At 38.8% G+C, this 19009-nt stretch overlaps 1 protein-coding gene across 4 annotated transcripts in view; it reads right to left on the reverse strand.

The window, feature by feature from the left end:
• PIEZO2 (piezo type mechanosensitive ion channel component 2) overlaps positions 1-19009 on the reverse strand; it is a 534747-nt gene that overhangs the window by 29119 nt on the left and 486619 nt on the right. For all 4 annotated transcript variants that reach the window (XM_053668846.1, XM_053668845.1, XM_053668844.1 and 1 more), the window contains 7 exons: positions 17720-18196; positions 17077-17335; positions 13573-13755; positions 4888-5143; positions 3901-4033; positions 2530-2677; positions 2226-2440 (listed from right to left, as the gene is read on the reverse strand). In XM_053668846.1, the coding sequence (XP_053524821.1) occupies positions 2226-2440; positions 2530-2677; positions 3901-4033; positions 4888-5143; positions 13573-13755; positions 17077-17335; positions 17720-18196 (1671 nt within the window). The remainder of the gene's footprint in view (positions 1-2225; positions 2441-2529; positions 2678-3900; positions 4034-4887; positions 5144-13572; positions 13756-17076; positions 17336-17719; positions 18197-19009) is intronic.

Genomic DNA, 19009 nt, shown 5'->3' on the forward strand with positions numbered 1-19009 from the left:
GGTGCAGTGTACAGTAGGGCCAAGAGGCCTGGGATTGGGATCTGGTCTCACCAATAATTAACTGAATGACTTTATGGAGATCAACTTTCTGTTTGGGTTTCACCTATATTAAACTGTGAAATTACACAGTAGGTCTAGAAATCTTTTTAAGATCTCTTTCTCCTCTGAAAATAGGAGTTTCTATGAGGCTTAGTAGAGAATAATTATTTGATGCTTTTAAATATTGACATTGATCATCCATCTACCATGGGAGCTGAATTTGGTTTATTTCTTTGAGTTGAGAGATAGCTATAACTAAATATTTATAGAGAATTTATTCTACTTTAAGGACTAAAAAATAAGATTTACAACATTTTCATGAGAAAATTCTAATATTTTTATGAACTGCTTGCTTTAATATGAATTATTTTTATCATATGAGATATGTTTACTTTTCCAAAATGATGTGTGGAACAGGAGACATACTGGGCTACTGGGAGTTTTGTAGGTAACAATCCTTATTTAGTTAGTTCTACTTTAGACTCAAGAAAAAGGATTTTGATTTCATTTTTATTTTTAAAGTATTTTGAATTGCTACCAGTTATTACAAAGCAATAATTGCTATGCTAAAATAAAAAAGAGCCTAAACATTCAGGTAAGAATGGACATTTAGCTCCAGCATTATTAGAACATATTTGGATTTCCTCATTAGGAATTGCATTTGAGCCAGTTTATGAGCCACACAAGTAAAATCTATTTTTATTACTTTCTATTCACACTTCCAAACAGATGGTGTTAGCCAGCCTCACTGACATGTTATTCATAAGGCCTCACTATTAAATGACTCTGATGTATAAGATCAAATTAATGTTACACATGAAAACTTTTAATGATATATTTATTAAAAATATTCCTATTACGTTATGTGGACACTTCTATGTTCCCCTTTTATGGACAGTATATTTTTATAACTTAAGAGAACTGATAGTTCCTGTTTATAGTTGGGTCCTTTGCTTTTCTGTTATCAATTGACACATTCATCTGTTCATGCATTAAGCACCAAATTTGCCCCAAGTAATATTTTTGGGTGGTGGCTTGGGGAGAGAAGACCTGGGAAAAGTGACATTATGGCTAAGATCTAAAGAATACAGAAGTGGCACTGTGGGTTAGAGATAGGAGAGGAGGGGAGTGAGCAGAAGGGCTTTGAGATTTGGGAGGATGTGGTGCCCTTGGGGAATTGAAGAAGGTCAACACAGAAGATGCTTAGGGTTCAAGGTGATAGAGGGAAAGATGGTATTAGCAGCTTCCTAGGATCTTACCAGGACTTTCCTTATCAAACTTTAGGCTACTTTTTTTAAACCTCCCATCTCTAACCCATATTGGCCAGCAGCAAGAGTTGTGGTAAGAGCAGCAGCATTATGGCCTCATGGGTCTGCACTTTTCCTTTTCTGGGTGCTGAGTTTGCCAAGTGCTTTTCAAATGTTATGTTTATCACTCTCTTGTACCCTTTGTGGCAGAAACTATATCATCTGTCCCCACCATCTGCTAGATTTTCTTCTATCAGTTAAACAGTCTATATTTTTTCTCATTCACTTCTCATATGTCAGTCTCAGGTCCTCTTATCCTAAGATCATGTTCCAAATCATTTCTGTATCTACTAAGATAGCAATTTTCAACATTTTCATCTGATAGCACATATAAACCAATTACTAAAATTCTGCTGCACAGCAAAAATATATATATGTTTTGCCTATATGACAAAATATTAGCTATAATTCTGACTAATTTACATTGGACAGCCATTGTTATTTTGAAAGTTATAATTTTTAAATTTATAATCAAAGGGAAAAGAGATAAATGCCCCTGACTAAACAGTCAAGTATTGTATGTTTTAAAATTTTTGTGGCACACTGGTATGTTGCAGCACATTAGCTGAAAATTGCTGTACTAAGGTGCAGAAATAATCACAACATAATGATCCTAGATTTGCTCTGATGCTTAATGTCACCTCTCTTATTCTGAAAATCCTATTTTTATGGATACATACGAACATACAATAAAATATTTTTGAGGAATCCATTCATACTTTGGATTTGCATTGAATTTAATAGTGATTAAAACCTCTAACATTTCCTATGTGTGAAGAGGCTTTGCCTCTGTACCTGGTGATTTTGCTGTGGTGATATATAACTTTATATACATTTACATGAAAATGTGCCCATGGCTCCATTTCCTAAAGATCTTACCTCTCAGTAACACCAGGCAAGATGAAGAACATCCAGAAGTGAATTCCAAAAACAAGAATGACTTGAAAAACGACCTTTCCCAATACAGTCTTCCTGAGGTACAGTGCTCGGTCCACCACCATGGTTCCAAACTGAATAAGGACCATCACCAGAAATGGCCCAGGGACTTGGTCCTCCGACAGCGAAGAGGTGATGTCTGCTGCTGCTGAGTGTTTCTGGGAAGAGACAACAGGTTCAGGTCTGAGTGGCATTTCACAGGACGGTATCATTATTAGTCATTGGATGTTTGGTGGCCTTTACTTACCCCAAAGGCCCAAAAGCCGAAGACAATGATGATAAAGTCAACAGTGTCAGCCAGAAACATAAGCACATACACATCAGTCACAGCACTATAGTCTGGGTGGATGAGGTTGTAGAAGAACTCCCTGATGGGCACATATATTTGCAGAGTCCTAAAAAACAGAGATCCCACCCGCTGGCTTCAGGAAAGGCACAAGTGGAGAAATGGCCAGACACCACAATCATTCTGTTCCTCTGCATTCCTCTTTTGAGCCAAACTTGACCTCCCTCTCAGCTTCAGGACAGTCCTTTTGGGAGATGCCCCTGAACAGAGTAAATACAAGTTCATTGCCAAAGCAGGCACTATAGTCCTTTTTGCTGGTAGGACCACAAACCTTGTCTCTTGACTGAAACATAATCAGGTGATATAATGCTCTGAAATTTAGGTGCCTGGTTTATCACCTGATTCAATTGTTCTCCTCCTGTAAGAACTTAAACATGTTACTTAACTCTCCTTGTTTTCATTTTCTCTTCTGTAAAATGAAGGTGATAATAAGACTGAGGCACATGGCTGGGGTGAGAAACAAATGGGAATATATGAGGTGCTTAGATCTGAAGGGTTGACTAGATACCAGGTAATTGTTAGGTAACCCTACCTCTCCCCTTTTTGGGTTCTGGGCCTCTCATGGTTCCTAGATACAGCCCTGAGCTTTTCAGCTCACCTTGTTCTGTCCTTTGTTACTGTGTCCTCCTGGCTCTGGCTTGTCTGTCCAGCCTCTGCCCTGTCTTTACTGTGCTCTGGGGTTTACCTTCAGTTCAAGGCCCTCTTCAGATGTGGATGACCCTCTTGGCTGGGTCCCATATTCAGGACCAGCCTTACTGCATGTTCATCTAGTTTGCCTCCTCATCTGCTGCTTGTCTGCATCCTGACACTTGGGAAGAACCTGAGTATTTTGCTGGAGGCCTACTACATGATAATGGTCACACCATTTCTCTACCACGTGCCTCAGTTCTCCCCTCTCTAAAATGAGAGTGCATGTCTAAGGCCCTTCCAGCTTTGGCATTTTGTAATTTTCCTCTCTTTTCAGTAAATGTTTCCATGGTAAAGCCTGGAATTACATACTGTGAGCTTCTGAAAATATTTATCCTGTTCAAATAGAAAATGTGTGTTTATAAATTCAATGAATATAAAAATAAATCTCATTATTAAAAAGTGATCTTTAAAAACAATATAATAATGTGTTATTTTTCTCCATTAAAAAGATGATATTTGTAACCTAAGAGCCACTTCTCTGTTTTTCACTCCTGGTACATATGGAATAATTGTTATTAATTATTTCCCAAAGTTCCTCAGGCCTAAAAAAACCCCATAACCCAAGTGTTTGCATGGACTCACTTCTTTATGGTAAATGCTTTTGCTTTGATCAAATGTTCTTGAAGCTTTTCCATATAAAATTCCTTTTTGCTTTTTTGCTTGATGCTCAAAACACTGCTGCCTTTTTGACTGCTGTTTCTAGTGCTTGTGCTGCCTAGAAATAAAAAGAACCACAATGCACTGTGAGGTGTGAGCATATTGACACGTATATGACAGGAGCCCCTGGGCCCCACATGGCAGAGGGAAACTGTTTCAGAGGAAAGAACACACATACTTGTAAGAATAGTGACTGAAAATTTGGAATCTGCTTTCTTAACTCTGTTTCTGCAGTAAAACACATCTGTGGGTTTTCAGGCCCAATGCTGACTCCTTCCTGCATTGTTATATGATCTTTGTCCCAGGAAGAAATGCACGGGAAGAGCAGGTTTTCTGGTGCTAAATGAGTTCCTAGGTTGCAGGTTTTTCAGATTGGGTCCACAACCCACCCCTTTTATCATGTCTCAATTTCTCTAACTGTAAAATTAACATAACATGACCTTCTAGTATCTGCCTAAAAAGTAGATTCTGAAGATGAATATAGTTGTACACCAATTAATGATAAGTTAATTGGAGGTACATTCTGAGAAATGTGTTAGTAGGCAATTTTATGGTTGTGCAAACAACATAGAGGGTACACTAGATGGTACTGCTTAGTACACACCTAGGCTGCATGATACGCCACTGTTGTATATGCAATCCATCACTGACCAAAAAGTCACTATGCAAGGCATGACTGTACACAGTGTTTGGTAAGTTTCAGAAAGAATGCACATTTGGAGCAATGATGTAATTGACCCAGGTGACACACACAGTTGGGTCAGGGTTTGAATTTGGGTCTGATTTCAAAGCACTTTCTTTTCACATCATAATGTCTGCCTCCTTGATAGCACCTAACAGACTCCCCTGACCCAAGCACACAAGCACCAGAAAAATGAAACACCTCAGGGTGTGTTTCCAGCCAAAGGATACCTCTTTGGGACCTATTTGAAGAAAAGCTAGTGGATCTGTTGGATATCTGGGAGCTGCTGCCAGAACGTTTCCTCCGGACGGCCGTTGGCTGCTCAGGGAAGGACACATGCACTGACTCTGTGGACGCGGCCAGGTTGATGGATTTCAGGGAATCAGAGGAGGCCCTTCTGCCATAACTGGCAGACAGCTCATCATCTGATTCTTCCTTATCGGTGCCACTCTCAGTCATGTCATCTTCATCCCATAAGCCATGGCACTGAGAAAGCATAAAAAAGGAGAATTCAGATTGCCATTTCAAGTGAAAGAGCTGGTATTCTGTCCTACAATATCTCATCCAACAAACTTTCCCCCAAGATTAGAAAACCAAAGGTAAAACAATGACTATAGTTGATAACAATGTACTATTATTTGTTACTATGTAACTGAAATTTATAAGGAAAGTAGAACGTAAATGTTCTGGTTAAAAAAATTAGTACGTGAGGTGATAAATGTATTAATTAACTAGTACGGGGATCCTTTCATAATGTATACATTTATCTAATCATCACAATGTACAGTTTAAACATTTTATAATTTTATTTGTCAATACCTCAATAAAGCTGAAATTAAAAAAAGATTAGAAAACCAAGACAGGAGAGGGATTCTATGAAAGCTTATTATCTATAATTTTATGATGGTCCTAGTAGAGTGGAGATGGGTGGATGTAGGTGTTAAGAGTTTGGCTAATTAATTTGATGGAGACAGGTGATGTTTGACAGAAGGAGAAAAGGTGAAATTATAATCACTTGACTTGTTCCTTGAGCAAAAGCGCTTTCCAGATCCCATCTCTTTATGCTTTACAAGTAGTAGTCCAAGTATCAACTTGAGGTATCAGTTGGTGAATTTAGCCCCACTGCCCCATGTTTACCAAATATCTGTACTTGAATAAAAATACTGTCCCTCCCCAAGTCTGTATAACAAGATCTGAATCCTTGAATCATCCATGGCTGACTCAGAAACTGAGTTGCAATACTCTACTCAAACAATCTTGGCCCACATGTGATACAGAGATTATGATGCATTCCGCAGAGCCTGGGTTTTGCTTCAGGGAAATGAGGTAAAAGGGGCTGATAAAGAGAGAGAGGAATGACAGCAGAAAAGGAGGCTGAGAAAGCTGGGGCCTTGCTGGAGCAAGATGCTACTGGACAGTAAGTCACCCTTACGATGATTTTGCTGCTCGTGGACAAAGTTCCTCCGTGAGTTCACTACCTCCCTAGTACTGAGACTGTCAGGCTCTGGTTTATTCTCCAAACCCTTGGCCAGCCCTCCCTCTGACATGTACTTTAGGGGATAAGAGCTCCAGACCAACTGGCCAAAAATCAGTTGGTCAAAAATCAACTCAGAGAATGATTAATTCATTAAAAGACAAAGTCACCTAATTTACATATTATTTAAATATTGTTTATGGACATACTATTTTAAATATATTAAATGAATGTACTCTTATAAACAAACATTTTAGGTGATCATAATGGGATTTGCCAGTTTATACTGACTTCTTTCAAATCATTTTAAAAGTTGCTTTGTCTTTTGCCAACATTTTAATATATTTAGTTCCTTTTACTATTTTCTTAGTAGTATATTTAAGTTTATTAATTCTCCTAATTATTTACAAAATTGTAGCAATTAATACTAAATAATCACTTTTCAAACTTCTACATAGTTTTCATTGTTCGGTTTCCATTGCCACATTCTATGAGTTTTCCCCCCTAAAAGCTGTAGGGTAGTTTGGTCTTCTTACAAAAAGATTTATCATTTCAAACAGGCACATAGACCAATGGAACAGAACAGAGAGCCCGGAAATCAACCCAACTCACTACAGTCAATTAATATTTGATAAAGGGGGCAGTAACATAAAATGGAGTAAAGATAGCCTCTTCAGCAAATGGTGTTGGGAGAACTGGACAGCTACATGCAAAAAAATGAAACTTGAGCACCAACTTACACCATACACCAAAATAAATTCAAGGTGGATAAAAGACTCAAATATAAGCCGTGACATCATTAAAGTCCTAGAGGAGAACACTGGCAAGAAAATCTCAGATATTTGACGCAGCAACATTTTTACCGATATGTCCCCTAGAGCAAGGAATATAAAGGAAAGAATAAACAAATGGGATCTCATCAAAATAAAAAGCTTCTGCATGGCTAAAGAAAACTATTAAATTAAGAAGACAGCCAACTGTATGGGAAATATATATTTGCCAGTGACACCTCAGACAAAGGTTTAATCTCCAAAATATACAAAGAACTTACACGACTCCACTCCAAGAAGACAACTAACCCAATTAAAAAATGGGAAAAGGACTTGAACAGACACTTCTCCAAGGAGGACATACAGAAGATCCAGAGACACATGAAAAGATGCTCAATATCGCTAGCTATTAGAGAGGTACAAATTAAAACCACAACGAGATACCACTTTACACCAGTCAGGATGGCTATCATAACAAGAGCAACAAACAACAAATGTTGGAGAGGTTGTGGGGAAAAGGGGGCCTTAGTTCACTGTTGGTGGGATTGCAGACTGGTACAACCATTATGAAGAACAGTATAGAATTTTCTCAGAAAAATAAAAATCGATCTGCCTTTTGATCCAGCAATTCCACTGCTAGGATTATATCCTAAGAACCCTAAAACATCATTTTCAAAGAACCTATGCACCACAATGTTCATAGCAGCACAATTTACAATAGCCAAGAGCTGGAAGCAACCTAGGTGCCCATCAGTAAATGAATGGATCAAAAAATTGTGGTACATATACACAATGGAATTCTATGCAGCAGAGAAAAAGAAGGAGCTCCTACCCTTTGTGACAGCATGGATGGAACTGGAAAGCATTATGCTGAGTGAAATAGGCCAGGTGTTGAAAGACAAATTCCATATGATCTCACCTTTAACAGGAAGCTAAACAACAAAATAAACAAGCAAGCAAAATAAAAACAAAGACAGTGAAATAGAGAACAAGGGGACAGCAACCAGAGGCAAGAGAGGAGGGAATTTAAGGGAAAAATAATGGGAGGGAGTTAGAGGAACAAGTATAAAGGACACAGGGACAATAACTAAAGTGGGTGGAAATGGGAGGGAGATGGGGAGCATGGGGTGGGGTGGGCTGGGATGGGAGAAATAAACAGAAAACTGTACTTGAAAAATAACTATGTAAAATTTTTTTAAAGTATTTTTCATATTATTACTGAAATTACAGTATAATACCAATACCTTAAATCTCATATACCTTTACCATGCATATGGGATTTTCAAAGAAGAAATCAGACTAAGTATATCAATATAAAACATCAAATTTGTTTATTATATACTTTAAATGTAAAATTGTAGCTTTAAACAATTTACTATTGATAAAGAATAGTAAGAGTGTCTCAAGGTTTATAAAAAATTTTAAATGACATGCAAAAAGATACAGAAGTTGAAAGATAATTATAATGTGGCCAAAGTTATAGCACTGTAATGGCTTTACTTACTTAGTTTTTAAATATATTTTATTGATTATGCTACTACAGTTGTCTCATTTCTCTCTCCCATTTATTTCCCCTCTGCTTTGTACCCTCACTCTCACTAGCATTCCCCGACTTAGTTCACGTCTGTGGGTCATACATATAAGTTCTTTGGCTTCTTCACTTCCTATACTAATCTTAACCTCATCCTGTCTATTTTTTACCTACCATTTATGCTTCTTATTCCCTGTACCTTTTCCCCCATACTCTCCTTTCTCCCTTCCCACAGCATAAATGGTAGGTAGACAAACCCTGCATGTGATCTTCATTTCTGTGAATCTGTTCCTGTTCTAATTGTTTACTTGATTAGTTTTTGCTTTTGTTTTTATTTTTTAAGTTTGGTTGTTGATAGTTTTGAGTTTATTGTCTTTTACTGTTCATATTCTTGATCTTCTTTTTCTTAGATAAGTCTCTAACATTTTGCATAAGGGCTTAGAGATGATGAACTCTTTTAACTTGACCTTATCTGAAAAGCACTTTATCTGCCCTTCCATTCTAAATGAAAGCTTTGCTGGATAAAGTCATCCTGGATGTAGGTCCTTGCCTTTCATGACTTGAAATATTTTTTTCCAGCCCCTTCTTGACTGCAAGGTATCTTTTGAGAAGTCAGCTGACAGTCTTATGGGAATTCCTTTGTAGGTAACTATCTCCTTTTCTCTTTCTGCTTTTAAGATTCTTCTTTTTCACCTTCGGTAATATAATTATGATGGGCTTTGGTGTGTGCTTCCTTAGGTCAAACTTCTGTGGGACTCTCTGGGCTTCCTGGACTTCCTGGAACTCTACTTCCTTTACTAGATTGGGGAAGTTCTCCATTATTTTTTCAAAGAAATTTTTGATTTCTTGTTATTCTTCTCCTTGTGACACCCCTATGATTTAGATGTTGGAACATTTAAAGTTGTGTCTGAGGTTCCTATCACTCTACTCATTTTTTTGAATTTTTGTTTCTTTATTCTGTTCTGGGTGAATGTTTATCTCTTCCTTCTGTTCCAAACCATTGATCTGAGTCACAGTTTTCTTCCCTTCACTTTTGGCTCCATGTAGACTTTCCTTTATTTCACTTTTCATAGCCTTCATATTTTCTTTATTTTGTGACCATACTCAACCATTTCTGTGAGCATCCTCATTACCAGTGTTTTGAACTGTGCATCTGATAGGTTGGCTATCTCTTCATTACTTAGTTGTATTTGTTCTGGAGCTTTGATCTGTTCTTTCATTTGGGACATATTTTTTCTCTTAGCTTGCCTGTTACTTTGTAAGGGGCAGAGCCTTAGGTATTTGAAAGGATGGGGCAAGCCCTGTAACTGGGTTGTGGAGCTGTATATTTTAGAGGGGCCAAAGAGAGAACAGTGCTGCTTGTTTGGCTCTCAGCTGGCTTTCAGTCACTTCCTCTGCTACCCACAAGCAAATGGGGTTCTTCTGGTGCTGATTATCAGGTGGGCTTAGGTATGTTCTAGGACCCTGTGGGGTCTCTCCAATGAACTCTACTGTGAGGCTGGAGTTTCTCTCGCTGCCACAACCCCCACAGTTTTTTTTTCAGTCAGAGGTTTTGAGGCTTTCTTTTCTTGTGCTGGAATCCTGGGTTATGTGGTCTGTCTTGCTCACTAGTTGTTCCTCCTTGTCTATCTGCGGGCAAATGTGGGACTGACTACTCTGCCAGTCATTGCCTCACCCACCATGATCCTATAGCCACTGCCTTGCTGCATGTCCTCTCCAGCTTGGCTGCTCATCTCTGCCCCTCCTACTGGTCTGGATGAATGTTTTTACTTTAACTCCTTGGTTGTTGGGCTTCCATACAGTTTGATTTTCTGGTAGTTCTGGTTATTTTTTGCTCTTAAATTTGACTTTGACCTTCTTTTGGTTGTGTGAAGAGACAAAGTATATCTACCTACCCCTCTACTTTGGCCAGAAGTCCCACTATAAGAGCTTTAAATGCTGAAATTTTTACTAATTTCTAGAACTAAAAATATAAGGTTAATACATTAATATATTCATAGGAAGAATTAGTAAACTAGATTAATTCATCAAATTAACATAAATTGAATTAATTCAGAAAAACTGGAGCTTTTGGGCAAATTCAATTTTGGCTAACTAATTTCCTTGAATAAAATACCTTTGCAAACCACTCACAACTCAATGACCCAAGTAAAACTACAAAAAATGAAAGGTTAGGGACTTGGGCACTTTGCAAGGTGACAGAAGCTAGAATAAAGGTATATTCAGATGAACCCAATTTGAAGTAGGCCCCTACATAGGACAGAAGTTGAACACTGTTACATATGTATCTGTGCATGTATGTATATGTGTGTGTTAACTTAGGTCAAGCTTGTTCCAAAAATAAACTAAGAGATACTTGGTAAAATAAACTTAAATGTTTTATAAAAGGAGACAAACATAAAGAGAAGAAAAGTAGGTTGTGACAACAGGTACATCAACATATAAAATGTTGAGGACTTCCAGCCAAGATGGAGGCATAGGTAGACACACTATGCCTTGTCACACAACCAAAATAAGGACAATAACAATTTAGGAACAAAAAACAACCAGTACCAACAGAAAATTGAACTGTATGGAAGTCTGACAACCAAGGAGTTAAAGAAGAAATATTCATCTAGACTAGTAGGAGGGGCAAAGTCAGGTGGCCCAGTAGAAAGGGGTTGTAGCAAAGCAGTGGCTGGCAGACCCAGCAAGGTGGTGGATTGTGGAGGGGCATGGTGCACAATGCAGCTAGCAGACCAGGTGGTCCCATATTTACATGCAGATAAACCAGGTAAAACGGGAGAGATTCAGACCATGCAACCCTGGGTCCCAGCACTGGAAATGAATCCTCAAAACACTGATTGAAAACACCTATGGGGGTTGAGGTGCCAGAAGAAACTCCCAGCCTCACAGGAGAGTTCACAAGAGAGACCCACAGGGTCCTAGAATGTACACAAACCCACCCACACAGGAATCAGCACCAGAGGGTCCAATTTGCCTGTGGGAAGTGGGGGAAGGGACTGAAATTTGGCAGAGCATGGAGCAAGCGCCATTGTTCCCTCTCAGACCCCTCCTCCACATACAGCATCACAGCACAGTGACCCAGGTTGCCCTTTCCTGGTGAACACCTAAGGCTCTGCCCCTTACTATGTAACAGGTAAGCTGAGCAAAAAAAAAAACAAAAAAAAAAAAACAGTGGATTATATGAAAGAACAGATCAAAGCTCCAGAATAAATGCAACTAAGTGAAGAAGAGATAGCCAACCTATCAGATGCACAGTTCAAAACACTGGTAATCAGGATGCTCACAGAATTCATTGAATTTGGTCACAAATTAGATGAAAAAATGAAGGATACACTAAGTGAAATAAAGGCAAATGTACAGGTAACCAATAGTGATGGGAAGGAAACTGGGACTCAAATCAATGGAGTGGACCAGAATGAAGAAAGAAACATCCAATCACAAAAGAATGAAGAAACAAGAATTTTTAAAAAATGAGGAGAGACTTAGGAACCTCCAGTACATCTTTAAACATTCTAACATGTGAATTATAGAGATATCAGAGGAGAAGAGGAAGAGCAACAAGTGGAAAAGTTATTTCAACAAATAATAAAGGAGAACTTCCCCATTCTGGCAGAAGAAACAGACTTCCAGGAAGTCCAGGAAGCTTAGAATGTTCAAAGAAGTTGGACCCAAGGAGGAACACACCAAGGCACATCATAATTATATTACCCAAGATTGAAGATAAAGAGAGAATATTAAAAGCAGCAAGAGAAAAGGAGATAGTTACCTGCAAAGGAATTCCCATAAGACTGTCAGCTGACTTCTCAAAAGAGACCTTACAGGTAAGAAGAGGCTGGAAAGAAGTATTCCAAATCATGAAAGGCAAGGCTCTACATCCAAGACTGCTCTATTCAGCAAAGCTTTCATTTAGAATGGAAGGGCAGATAAAGTGCTTCTCAGATAAGGTCAAGTTAAAGGAAGTCATCATCACCAAGCCCTTATTATATGAAATGTTAAAGGGACTTATTTCAGAAAAAGAAGATCAAAAACATGTACAGTAAAATGACAGCAAACTCACAATTATTAACAATCACACCTAAAACAAAAACAAAAACAAACTAAGCAAACAACTAGAACAGGAACAGAACTACAGAAATGGAGGATTATCAACAGGGGAGTGGGAGGAGGAGAGGGGGAAAGGTACAGAGAGTAAGTAGCATAGACGGTAGGTAGAAAATAGACAGGGGGAGGTTAAGAATAGTATGGGAAATGTAGAAGTTAAAGAACTTATAAGTATGACACATGGACATGAACTAACGGGGGGAGTGTGGGTAGGAGGGGGGCAGAGTAGAGGGGAGTGAAGGGGGAAATGGGACAGCTGTAATAACATAATCAATAAAATATATTAAAAACATATAAAATGTATACTATGTAATAATTTCTAATATTTATTATTGAGTCACATATTTTACATATTTACAAGCTTAACTTACAATTCATAGTGGATAAGAAGGAAAAAACCCACATAGTTTCTCAGGAGGATGACAAGAGTTACTGACCTGAGACATTTTATTCTGTGGGCAGGTCTTCCCAGAGTGGTGTGATTAATGGCTTTCTCAACAATAGGCTTAACAGGAAGCAAAGCACAGAGTTGGCTTCACTAGACCTTTAATGTAGAGTCTCTCAGTAAAGCCAACAGTTTCATGGCAAGAAATTACTCAATGAAAGTAATGCTACTAGAAGAAGGTAGGTAGAGATTGTGATGGAGATGAAAAGCAATGCGATCCACTCCAAATTCTATCTCTCTGATGTTCTGGCTCAAACTAGTAGAATTTAGCATATGAGGCATTAAGCTATTGTACATCATTCAAGCAATTCCCACATGTTGGATTAATTATTATATATGTTCAACCCAGGGTAGCAATATGGGGAAACTTACTCCCAGATTTATTATAAGTTCCATTACTGAGCATGGAGTATTGGAGAAAATATCCACTAAATGAATATAACTGTTTGTCTTTAAAAAAGTATAGAAATAGACATCACCCACTGGCCTCTCAGGACTGTCACCAATCCTAATGTTCACATTCTCTAGGAATATTGTCTAGGAACAGAAGTCATTTACATTTGCTGATTAACTGTCAACTTCTCATACCTTCAAAATTGATCGGTGGAAGAAAAGAGCCAGGAGCTGAATGAGATCATAAAGAACATAACCTTCTTTCTTTTCCACACCTATAATATTAGGTGGGTGGTAAGGTTTGTCCTTGTTCAATTCCACATGCTTATTCCAAGGAAAAAACCCAAATTGGAAAAAATACTTGACCACAATTGTTACCTACACACAGATGATAAGAAAATAAAACAAAACAAACAAGCTTGTAAGAATAATTACACATATAGGAGAAATGCAATATAAAAAACTAAGAAAGATCCATTTCACAGTTTGATGTAAGAATTCACACAAATATGTGGAATAATCACATAATCATTCTTATAAACCATGAACTTCAGAGCAGGAGCTAAATCAGGCCCTCAGGAGTGCCTTTGATTGTAGATACATCAGGGCCTGTCAGGTTACTCTTGATACTGCTTAAATACTTTTTATCTATTTTTGAGGAGTAGGCTAATTTATACTGATTTAAATGGTACATATATAATTATCTAGCTATTAAAATATGGTAATTAGAACACAAGAACTGCATAACATTTATGCCTTTTTATTTTATGTATTGCTTTAATTTTCAATTTTTATGAGCATGAAGTTTTGATATACAAAATATTTACTCCATTCTCTTTCTTGTCACTACTGCTCACTGTAATTTTTTTCTCAAAAAGAAATAAAAGTAAATTAAACAAACCAGCCAGCAGTGCTGGTATAAATGTATAAATGTTGTAGAGAATTGTATGTTGAGAGAAAAGGACAAATTAGAAAATTGATGGGTTTCATCTAAGCATACCTCTAATGTCTATATCATTAGGCCTTTATAGCAGTATACAAAATTCATCAATACAAATAGTTTTTAAAGTCCTCTCTTGACCTAGAGTCTTCCTCTAGCTCATCTCTACTCTCTCTTGTCTTTTTAGTCAAACTTCTGCAAAGAACAATTCTGTGTTTCTTATCTTAGTGACATCTCCATACACCAAATTCCAAAGAAACCTGGAGGTCATCTTTGCCTCTTCCATTCTCCCTCACACTCTAACTAGTTTTAGTCAATTATTAAAACCTCACTTATCCACTCATCTTTAACCTTTTTGCCACTGCATTCAGACTGTATTACTTCTCACTGGACAGTTAAACTAGTTTCCTAGCTGGTCTCCATGCCTCCACTTCCATTCTGTGTAAAAACTTACAAAAACACAGATCCAGTCTAGTCAAGGCCCTCTGTAAATCCTTCAGGACAAAGGGGATAAGTCCTGAGTATAAACCCCATTGGCATTCCCAAGCTCCTCCTGCTGCACTCTCCACTCAAGTCTGCCTTCCAGCCATCAAAAACCACCTGTCATTCTTGGCACTTTCCAGGCTGTCTTATGACTTCGCTTTTTTAGCATGGGTTATTTCCAAAGACTGACATTCCCCTTGCTTTTCATCCTTTGGTGACTTTACACTCATCCCTTAAGACTCAGCTCTAAGTTCTCTTCAACTGAGGGAGGGGTCACTGTGGCATCTAACCTCTCTCCACCCCACTAGGCTGCATGAGGCACAACGCCCACCTAACTCTATTGTTTCTAATGCAGTTTTGTATCACTTATGGGACACTCTTGTTTCCATCATTCCCATTTGCCACAACAGTCTGTGAGGCATTGAGAAACAGAAATAGCTTTGTTCTTTTAAAAAGCTTGTCATTGCATTCTCATAGTGTTCTGCATTCTGAGCATAGTGTTTTGAGTTTTGGTATATAGTCCACATTGTGTACTGAAGTAACATTAACTTAATTTCCCACTTCTTCACTCCTCAACAATGGAGTACCCAAATTTAACTTAACCAAGAAGATTTTATTTTTTAACTAAAAGTGGTATATAAATAGCTCTTGTTCTCTTTTCCACATTCTCAGTATCTGTTTGTACTTCACTTCTAGGTGAGAAATTCCCTCCCACATCGGTACTAGAGGGTGTACCCATTTTGAAAATAAGGAGTCATTTATGTCCTGTATCATGAAGTGAAGCAATAAAAGTAATATTTAAGAATAATTATTTTGGAAAGATTACAATAGACCAGATAATTAAAGTAATAGATATATTAGCTTTACCTCTTTTATTTTTATTATGAAGAAAAGATATATGATATTGATACTTTAAAGTGAATACTTTGAGATTTTCATTACTTATAAACCTGAAAAATTTCTAGACTCTAATGGGACATCCATCCTGAGTACTATTTTTTTAAAGAAGTAATTATCTTTAAGAATTAAGTACCATTGTTAGGAAAAACCTTCCCTTAAGAGCCAGTTAAGAAAAGTAGCTTTCTACATAGAGCTTCCTTTTGTTTTTTTTTTTCAATCTTCACTCAAGAACATGTTTCTTTTCTTTAAAAAATTTTTTTAATTTATTCACTTTTAGAGAGAGGGGAAGGGAAGGAGAAAGATCAGGAGAGAAACAATGTGTGGTTGCCTCTCACGTGTCCCCCACTGGGAACCTGGCCTGCAACCCAGGCATGTGCCCTGACTGGGAATCAAACCAGTGACCCTTTGCTTCACAGGCCCGTGCTCAATTCACAGAGCTACACCAGCCAGGGCAGGACATTTTTCATTTTCTCAGTGGGAATGAAAGAAGAGGAGGGAGGGAGAGAGAGAGAGAGAGAGAGTGTGAGAGAGAATGAACATGGATGTGAGAGAGAAACACTGAGTGGTTGCCTTCTTGTACATATCACAACTAGGGGTCAAATCCACAACCTGGGTAATTGCCCTGACTTGGAATCAAACCCACAACCTTTTAGTCTATAAGATGACACTCCAACTAACTGAGACACACCACTCAGGGCCCTTTTATTTTCAATTTTATGGTGGTCATGGGACTTTCTGATCTTCTATATATTTATTAAGGTAGAGTATAAAAACAGGTAGAATTGGGCAGTGTCTCTTGTCCCCTCACCTGTGATTTGGGCTGGCAATTCTCCCTTTCAGTCATTTAAATTTTTAAGTTGGTTATTATATAACTTTGTGTTTTGATATGTAGAAACTGGCCTAAGTTTAAAAATGGGATATATTCTTGTTGCATCAAACTATATTCAACATGCACACTTCATTGTTTAATTCAGTATCCATTACAGAACATCCATAGGTCCCAGGCATTATGCTTGGTTCTGCATAGCACTATCATCTCAGTGGTTAATATCACAGGATAGACAGGAGTTCCAGGTTCCAGGAGTCTGCCTGACCTCTCACCATCTGGGTAACTTTGGTCCAATTATTGCACCTTATTAAACTGGTTCCTTATCTATTAAATAGAAATGATATTAGCACCTATCTTGTGTGAGGTGTGAAATGTAAGAAAATATATACAATTATTAGCAGTAGATAACTGTTAGTTATAGTCACTTATCTATCCAAGAATATCCATCTAACTGGTAGTCCTGTGTGAAACTGTCTGACAGTCAGGGCAGGCCAACCTAGATTGAATGACTGAAGCAACCTACAGGAAGTTTGCATGCAAGGCCTACCTCTGTGTAGACAATGGCCATCATCCAAAACCGTCTGCTGGGCCTAGGGACAGACAGCATGGCCCAGAGGAAGATCAGAATGGGAAGCACGAGGGTGATCACAGAGGCAGAGACCATGTGGTTGAGGATGATCACAAAATAGCACACCATTTCTGAGCGGGCCACCAGAGTGTTGTACATGGCATAGAACAACAGCAGGAACCGGGGCTGGCCAACGTAGAATTTCTCTGATTCTTCAAGTTCATCGTCATGGAACATCCTGTTAGAAAAAAACATGACAATAAATTTATCTCAATTTCTCCAAATTACTGTTTCCATTTCGAATGATCCTTCCTATCCTCCCCCCTTCCTTTGTCACCAAATTACTTGTGGAAAAATGCCAATAATATGTTACAGAAAGAAACCTGAGCAGTGGCTATTGACAGCTCTTGCTAGCTCTACCATTCAGTGAGGAGTACTGAAATTTGGTTTGTACTTGCAGTATGATGAGCAATGACAACTGCACTTGGTTGCTGTAAACATGTAGGTGGGTATTTTTAACATGTGAGTTTTCTCTACATACGACCATAGCACGTGTATAGAAGTGCTAATCCCTAGATGCATGATCCCAACATGTGCCTTCAATCTGCCCGCAGGCTCTTACTTGTTCACTAGCAGCTCACTAGCCGTCAGCTCATGAGTCAGGGGTGGTAAGATGCTGGACTCCAGCCTGTCGGAACGGCTGTCATCTGGGCTGACCGCCATGCGACTCGGACCTGCAGAGTCGTCCTGTGAGCCGAAGGATAGGCGCTCAAAGCTGACTGCCTTACTGTAGGACGGTGGGACCTCCACGTCTCCCTCCTCAGTGGAGTATTGAGGCAACTCAGTGTCTGGGGTGAGGCCGGCCTCCTCGGACTCCTCAGTCTCCTCAGCTTCCTGTGCCTCTTCCTCCCCCTCTTCTTTGGGTTCCTCTGGTCCATCTGGCCCCATGTCCACCTCGGCCTCACTGCCTTCATCGCTGGTGTCCTGGACCCCCACCTCCTCGTCCTGTTCGGCCTCCACATCCTGCTCAGTCTCCACCTCTTCTATGGTTTCTGTGGTCCCCTGGCGTGAATACAGCATGGTACATTGCGTGGGCTCGCTGTCAGGAGAAAGGAATGGGCACAGACCCTTGTCTTAGTCTTCAGGTCCTGAGAATCCTCTCAAATTCTCAAGACACACTCTTAGTACTCACAAATAAAAACATCAAGACTTGTGAGAAAATTAAAACACCACATTCCCCCTCCCTCTGCTTCGTTCCTTTGGGTTATTCATATCTGGTCAGCAGACTGCAAACAGCACCTTCTTAAATGCAAAAGGTGATGGTGCACATACCTGGTTGAAAACGAGAGTGAGTCACATGGCTCACAAGCTGCTAAATCCACCTATGCATGGAGGTTTTAAAATCATATCAAGATTCACAGCCGTGAGTTCCAGTGTTATCTTTAAATCAAGACATGGCATAGCATACCTACCATTATATATATTTAAAGCAAGTTGCATATGGACATGAGAAGCCTTGTCAGTTTTGGCCTGTTGGCGTTGACCAAGACAAGCTCTACACTCAATGCTATGCAAAGGACCCACTCAGATCCAGAAGAGGATGATAGGAATGAAAATATTGGCTAAATAACTGCATGCTCTATAGAAAAAAAAATGGCACATTTCTATCACATTTGTTCCTTATCCCCATTTTTCCACCCTTTGTTTTTTTCTTGTTGGTGCTTCTTACATTGAATTTTCACTATCTTCAGCTCCTCCTCATCTTCCCTGAGCTCTTTGTCTACACGTAGAAATGCCCATCCTTTTCCCCTCCACACTGTGATCTCTCCTTGGGACTGCTTGCTCCACCCTCTCTCTCCTCCCAGTTGCTTCCACTGATTTTCTTCTGCCAGCTCCCCTTCTGGTATTCACT

Source organism: Artibeus jamaicensis, unplaced genomic scaffold, assembly GCF_021234435.1.
Source record: "Artibeus jamaicensis isolate MK-2021 breed Jamaican fruit bat unplaced genomic scaffold, CSHL_Jam_final contig_511, whole genome shotgun sequence".
Taxonomy (NCBI): Eukaryota; Metazoa; Chordata; class Mammalia; order Chiroptera; family Phyllostomidae; genus Artibeus; species Artibeus jamaicensis.